Genomic DNA, 8,145 nt, shown 5'->3' with positions numbered 1-8,145 from the left:
CTCCATAGCTAGCTGATAATGGTGCAGTCCACGTGGGTGGCGGCGAGTACGTGGCTACCGGTGATGAAGTAGTCCACGGGGTGGTGGAAAATTAGGATGGTGGGTTTTTGTTGCAAGTGATAATAAAAAAAAATTAAAAAAAATAAAAAAAAAAAGCCTAGAGAGAGATTGGGTTCTACTAAGTATTTGGGCCTTGGTATAAGTGACTTTTGGGCCTATTAAGCTTATTGCATGGCAGTGGCCTATTTTACTAAATTAAGGGGCTTTAAGTGTTGGGTCATGGATTAATTGTTAAAATTGGGTCAATTTAGGCACTTATGGCCCGATTTAAATTATTTTTGATTGGGCTTGTAACTGATTGTGAAATTTGGCCAATTTAGGCAATTATGACCCGTTTGAAATAATTTTATTGGGTTTAAGCACCCACTCATAATTGGAAACCTTTTAAATTATTCTAAATTATATGTGATTTTTATACATGCAAATTAAATTATTTATTTTAATTTATATGTTTGTATGTGTAAAAATGTAGCCTGAATTTGAGTTAGATAAATTAAAAGTTGTAGCTTTTTATGCATGCAATTGTTGCCTAAAATTTAGTTAGATATATTAAAATTATATCATATAGTTTTAATGTCTAGTGAATCCATATGATTTTTTAAATAATTAAGGAATAGCCACAGTATCCTTAATTATATAAAAATTATATATTAATAAGGATCACATTATGGACATTAATTGTAATTAACTATATAAATATGATGATTTTACCCCACAGGGTTTTCATTATGTTTATATAATTAATTAGGATAAAATATTAAAATTGATTTTTCCTAATTTACCCACAGGAGTTAGGAAGAATTAATTTAATAGGTTTATCATAAAGATTATAGACAGAAAATATCAAACTATATTCATAATAAATTTCATAATTCAATAAAATAGTTTGATAAAGTCTATCATAAAGATAATTAATCTGATTGAATTAAAGATTTAGCCCACTGACAATTTTTAATAAAATTAGATTCAATTTTAAGCATGTTCTACATTGGTAAAACATGAATTTATATTAAAGCCTCAAATTTTTAATAAGCTTGTAATCCTTTTGTGCAGTTTTACCTAGCATATCTGATATTCGTTGTGAGGTTCCCGAACTTAGAGGAGATAACTTTAAGATATGGAAGGAAAGAATTCTTCTTCAATTAGGGTGCATGGACATAGACTATGCCATAAGGAAAGATGAACCACATAAGATCACTGATACCAACACACTTGAAGAAATATTATTGTACGAACGTTGGGAGAAATCTAATCGGCTTAGCGTGATGTACATAAAGACAAAAATTAGTGCTGGTATACGTGGTTCGATTGAGCAACATGAGAATGTCCGTGAATTGCTCAAGGCTATTGACGAGCAATTCGTCACTTCAGACAAAGCCTTGGCAAGCACCCTGATTATGAAGTTCACATCCCTGAAGCTCACTGGTATAAGAGGTGTACGCGAACACATCATGGAGATGAGGGACATAGTGGCTCAATTGAAGAAGCTCGAGGTAGAAATGTCTGAATCCTTCTTGGTGCACTTTATCCTTAACACTCTTCCGCCTCAGTATGGACCTTTCAAAATCTCTTACAACACACATAAGGATAAGTGGTCTATCAATGAATTGATGACCATGTGTGTTCAAGAGGAAGGAAGGTTATTGATGGAACAGGAAGAAAGTGTCATGCTCGTGATGCAAAGGAAATGAAAGAAAGGAAAATCTCAAGCCCTCAGAAAGGGAAGCAACAAATTCCTCCCAAATCTGACATTAAGAAAGACGAAAAGTGTTTTTTCTGTAAAAAGAAAGGACACGTGAAGAAGAAATGTCTGAAATTTCAAAAATGGCTTGAGAAGAAAGGTAACCCTACCTCATTTGTTTGTTATGAATCTAATATGGTTAATGTAAATACCAACACATGGTGGATTGATTTTGGATCTACAATCCACATTTCAAATTTCTTGCAGGGTATGCAAAACCTAAGGAAGCCAGTGACAAGTGAGCAATTCATCTTATCCGGAAACAAGATGGGCTTGCATGTGGAAGCAATAGGAACATGTTATTTAACTTTAAATGGTGGTTTTGTTTTAGAATTGCAAAAGACCTTTTATGTACCAAGTTTCTCACGAAACTTGATTTCAGTTTCTTGACTTGTACCGTTTGAATATTTCTTTCATTTTTCAGAAGCATCTTTCAGTTTGATTTATAAATCTGATTGTGTTGGGAATGGTATTTTGTCTGATGGTCTTTATTTCATATTCTTACAAAATGATATCACTCATAATTCATTACATGTCCAAACTGACATTAAAAGATGTGTTGTTAATGAGGATTTCTCTACATTGTGGCACTGGAGATTAAGTCATATCTCCATAGATAGAATCAAAAGATTGGTAAATGATGGGGTACTTAGTACTCTAGATTTTACTGACTTTGAGACTTATGTGGACTACATTAAGGGAAAACAAACCAACAAGTCAAAGAGAGGTGCTACTAGGAGTTCTGCCATACTAGAGATCATACATACTGATATATGTAGTCTTGACATGGACTCTCATGGTCAGAAATACTTCATCTCTTTCATAGATGATTTCTCATGATACATGCATCTCTACATACTTCATAACAAAAATGAAGCTTTAGAAGCCTTTAAAGTTTTCAAGGCAGAAGTAGAGAAACAATGTGGTAAACAAATTAAGATCGTGAGATCAGATACTTGAAAGATGGACAATCACCTGGTAGATACTTGGAAGATGGACAATCACCTGGGCCATTTGCGAAATTTCTTCAAGAACATGGGATTGTTGCCCAATACACCATGCCTGGTTCTCCAGACCAAATGGTGTAGCAGAAATAAAAAACCGAACTTTATTGGACATGGTGAGGAGTATGCTTAGCAACTCAAACTTCCTAAATTCTTATGGACTGAAGCACTTAAGACAGCAGTGTATATATTAAACCGAGTTCCAACCAAGGCTGTCCCAAAGACGCCATTTGAGTTATTGAAAGGTTGGAAACAGAGTTTACAACATATGCGCATTTGGGGATGCTCGTCTGAAGTGAGAATATATAATCCACAGGAGAAAAAACTAGACCCAAGGACTATTAGTGGGTATTTCATTGGATATGTTGAAAAGTCTAAGGGGTATAGATTTTACTGTCCATCTCACAGCACTAGGCTTATGGAATCGAGAAATGCTAAATTTCTTGAATATGACTTGGTCAGTGGGAGCGATCAATTCAGAAACATAGTTTCTGATATTGATCATACAGAGTCTCAACCTTCCACTTCAAGTGATAGATTGTTTATTGTTCATAACACCCTTCAAGTACAATCGGGTATAGAACGAACAATCACTGAAGTTCAACCAATCGTTGAGGTTCCACAAGTTGTTGACAACATTCCAGTAGATCAAGTTGATCAGGAGTTGCCTAACACTTTTGAACAACAAGTTGAACCTCATACTTCCTTAGAAAATATTGGTGCAACCTTAAGAAGGTCTACTCGAACTAAGAGGTTAGCAATTCCTAATTATTATGTAGTGTATCTACAGGAATGTGACTACAATATAGGAGCCGAAAATGATCCCGAATCTTTTTCACAAGCCATGAGTTGTAAAGAATCAGAATTGTGGTACAATGCCATGAAGGATGAGATGAGTTCCATGAAGTGCAACGATGTTTGGGACCTTGTTGAGTTGCCGAATGGTGCAAAAACCATTGGTTGTAAATGGGTTTTTAAGACAAAGAAAGACTCATTAGGCAACATTGAGAGATACAAGGCCAGACTTGTTGCAAAGGGGTTCACTCAAAAAGAAGGAATCGATTACACGGAAACCTTTTCTCCTGTATCTAAGAAAGATTCCTTGTGCATTATATTGACATTAGTAGCTCACTTTGATTTGGAATTGCAACAAATGGATGTGAAAACAACATTTCTTAATGGAGAACTAGAGGAGGAGGTTTACATGAAACAACCTGAAGGATTCCCCTTTAGTGATGGTGAGCAATTGGTTTGTAAGCTTAAGAAATCCATATACGGTTTAAAACAAGCATCCCCCGCCAATGGTATTTAAAATTCCATAACATAATTTCTTCATTTGGTTTTGAAGAAAATGTTATGGATCAATGCATATACCTTAAGGTCAGTGGGAGTAAAGTTTGTTTTCTTGTTTTATACGTGGATGACATCTTACTTGCAACCAATGATAAGGGTATACTTCATGAGGTGAAACAATTCCGAAGGATATGGGTGAGGCATCTTATGTCATTGGCATTAAGATCCATAGAGACAGATTTCAAGGCATCTTAGGTTTGTCTCAAGAAACCTATATCAATAAAGTTTTAGAGAGATTTCGGATGAAGAATTGTTCACCTAGTGTTTCTCCTATAGTGAAGGGTGATAGGTTCAATCTGGACCAATGCCCGAAAAACGATCTTGAGAGGGAACAAATGAAAAACATTCCATATGCTTCTGCAGTCGAAAGTCTGATGTATGCTCAAGTCTGCACAAGGCCTGACATTGCATTTGCTGTTGGAATGTTGGGATTATCATAGTAACCCAGGTAAAGACCACTAGAAAGCTGCAAAGAAAGTGATGAGATATCTTCAAGGAACCAAATATTACAAGCTTATGTACAAACAGACAAACAATTTAGAGGTTGTTGGCTACTCAGATTCAGACTTTGCTGGTTGTGTTGATTCACGTAAATCAACATCTGGATACATTTTTATATTGGCCGGTGGAGCTATATCTTGGAGGAGCGTTAAGCAGACCATGACTGCTACTTCTACTATGGAAGCTGAGTTCATATCTTGTTTTGAGGCTACTTCACATAGTGTATGGATTAAGAGTTTCATTTCCAGGCTTAGAGTTATGGATTCAATATCTAGGTCATTGAGTATATATTGCAAAAATTCAGTTGCAGTCTTTATGGCAAAGAACAATAAAAGTGAAAGTCGAAGCAAACACATCGACATTAAGTATCTAGCCATAAGAGAACGTGTTAAAGAAAAGAAAGTGGTTATTGAGCACATTAGCATTGAATTGATGATTGCTAATCCTTTTACTAAGGGCATGCCACCGTTGAAATTCAAGGATCATGTAGTGAACATGGGACTTAGTTCCATTATGTAGTTTCTATTGTACAAACTCTTATTATGATGTTTTCTCATATTGATGTGCACTTTTATTTAATTTTGAGAAAATTTAACTTCATTGGACCAAGAATGAACATAGGGTTTATTCATTAAGTAATATTGCCACATAAAATATAATGTTAAGAGATGAGTACACTGTAATACATGGAAGGTAACACTCGTTAAATAGAGGACTTATCGCTATGATTCATGTATTTGTTACTTAATGGGATAATTGATGGATTGGGATAAGACATTAGGTTAAAGGTGTGGACCAAGTGGGAGAATGTTAGCTGAACACATTCACCATGTCGTCCAGCACTTCATGATGTGGTCCTCCTCTTTGACCACATCCTCCACCATCTCTCACTTCCGCTGCGGTTAAAGAGCACGTTCCACCAACTGCTCAACATGGTGGCAAGAGCAACGTGGTTTGATGGAAGCCACTGTTATAAAGTTTTTAGAAAATGATCCTGAACTCGCTCTGCTGTTTCTTCATAATATACACCATCAAAACAAAGGAGAGATTAGAGTTTGGAAATCAACACTTTACCAATTACAGAAAGCTAAACAATGGCTGGAGGTAAGTATGATCCTAAATTCATTTTCATTTTTTTCAGAAATGATTTTTAATGGTAGAAGTTTTGTATGCTTGGATTGATTATATTGCATGAAATCTTCTCACATCGCCAACAGTGGCTGTGGCGGCTGTCAATGTGGAGAGGGAGGAGCATTGGAAGCACTTTGACAACTCTGTAAATGTCGTTTCTTTTGGGTTTGTTGCCACTGCTATTCTCATTTCTATGTTCCTTGTTATGGCCATTTTTTGAGAGGTTTTTTATGGCCTAAATCATCGCCCTCTGGTTCTAGGACTCATGGGGATCCTGAGGTTCCGATGATGTTCGATGGCAAGCTTCGTTACCCTTCTCCCAAAATGACGGTTTACGCTCGAGGAGTATCGGTGTTGATACCCAGAGAACAAATCCCTACTTACATTGCACACCCAGCTCCAGCACCATGTCCTCCGGAGCGCATTGTTCCACCTTCCATTGCACTTGCAATAGCCACACCCACCTTTTCATTTCTTTTTAACTCTTAACGCCAAAAGTTTTATTTCTATATTTGTTTTATTTACTCTTTCTTTATATTTCCAAATAACCCTTTAAAATCCCCTAAAGTTTCAAGGTCCCAATTTTATTTATCTATTCATTTATTTATTTATGTATTTATTATTATTTAAAAAAATAAATACCATTTTCAAAATAATCTCCTAAAATTTAATTCTAAAATTAGTTTGCATAGCTCTAATTCGATTTTCCGAAACTCCAATTTTTAAAATTCAATTCTCAAAATAATTTTCTAAAGTTCTAATTTTAAATTTAATTTTCCAATATTCAAATCTTTAAATTTAATTTTTCGAAGATTTCAACATTCCAAATTTTCTAGTAAAAGAAATGTCACCTTCAAATGAATTTTAAAAACTCCAATTTCTTTCCAATCTAATTTTCAAAAAATTCCCTTCTCAAGTAATTCTTTAATTTCAATTTCTGAATTTAATTCCCAATTTTTGAAATTCTAATTTTCCAATTTCCAAATTTAATTTGCAATATCCAAAATTCCAACTTTCACATTTATTCATGTCATCATTATTATTTTCACTATTATTATTATTATTTTATTTATTTATTTATGTTTAAATTTTCATCTTTGAATAATTCTTCAAAATTCCGATTTCCAAATTTAATTCATAATTTTCCAATTTAATTACCAATTTCCAAAATTCTAATTTTTACATTTGTTTATTATTATTGTTGTTGTTGTTGTTATTATTATTATTATTATTATTATTATTATTATTATTATTATTATTATTTATTTATTTATTTTTAAAATCCCATCTTTAAATAATTCTTCAAATTTCTGATTTTCAAATTTAATTTCCAATTTCCAAAATTCCATTTTTCACATTTATTTATCTAATCATTATTATTTTCATTATTATTGTTTATATATTTATTTATTTTTAAAATTCCATCTTTAAATAATTCTTCAAATTTCCGATTTCCAAATTTAATTCTCAATTACCGAAATTCCAATTTTCCAATTTCTGAATTTAATTTTCAATTTCCAAAATTCCAATTTTCACATTTGTTTATTATTATTATTATTATTATTATTATTATTTTTAAATTACATCTTTAAATAATTCTTCAAAATTTCGATTTCCAAATTTAACTCCTAATTTCTGAAATTCCAAATTTTCAATTTCTGAATTTAATTTCCAACTTCCAAAATTCCAATTTTCACATTTATTATTTTTATTATTATTTATTTTTTTAAAATGCCCTCTTCAAATGATTTTCAAGATTCTAATTTTCATAATTTAATTTTCAAAACTCCGATTTATTTCAAAATAAGTTTTCAAAACTTCAATTCTTTAATTTAATCTTTAAAACTTTAATTTTCCAATTTAATTTCCAAAACTCCAATTCTCAAATGAATTTTAAAATTCCAATTTCTTTCAAATTTAGTTCTCGAAACTCCGTTTCTTAAATTTAATTCCCAAAACTCAATTTCTTAAATATAATTTTCAAAACTCCAATTCTCAAATAATTTTCAAAATTCTAATTTCCTACAAACTTAATTTTCAAATTTTCAATTCTTAAATTTAATTTTCAAAACTCTAATTTTCAAATTTAATTTTCCAAACTTTAATTCTCAAATAATTTTTCAAATTTCCAACTTTCAGATTTAATTTTTAAAAAATCTCATACCCAAATAATTTTTCCAAGTTCCAATTTTCATGACTTTCAGTTTTAAATTATTTTTCTAAAATTCTAATTTTCTAATTTAGTTCTTAAAACTTCAATCTTCAATTTAGTTTCAAAACTTGATTTTCAAAAATTTGTTTTTCAGATGATTTTAAATCTTTTAAATTTATTTATTTATTTGATTTGTTTATTCA

General features: G+C 32.1%; 1 protein-coding gene across 1 annotated transcript; it reads left to right on the top strand.

The window, feature by feature from the left end:
• Positions 1–5,753: 5,753 nt before the first annotated feature.
• On the top strand, positions 5,754–6,279 carry LOC117931951. Its single transcript, XM_034853018.1, has 3 exons — positions 5,754–5,763; positions 5,877–6,006; positions 6,051–6,279. Exons 1-3 carry the CDS (start codon positions 5,754–5,756, stop codon positions 6,277–6,279), a joined length of 369 nt encoding a protein of 122 aa, XP_034708909.1.
• The last annotated feature ends 1,866 nt before the right edge of the window (positions 6,280–8,145 follow it).

This window comes from Vitis riparia, chromosome 15 (genome assembly GCF_004353265.1).
Source record: "Vitis riparia cultivar Riparia Gloire de Montpellier isolate 1030 chromosome 15, EGFV_Vit.rip_1.0, whole genome shotgun sequence".
Lineage (NCBI taxonomy): Eukaryota > Viridiplantae > Streptophyta > Magnoliopsida > Vitales > Vitaceae > Vitis > Vitis riparia.
The sequence above is the reverse complement of the archived record's forward strand: the minus strand, read 5'-3'. Positions and strand labels throughout refer to the sequence as shown.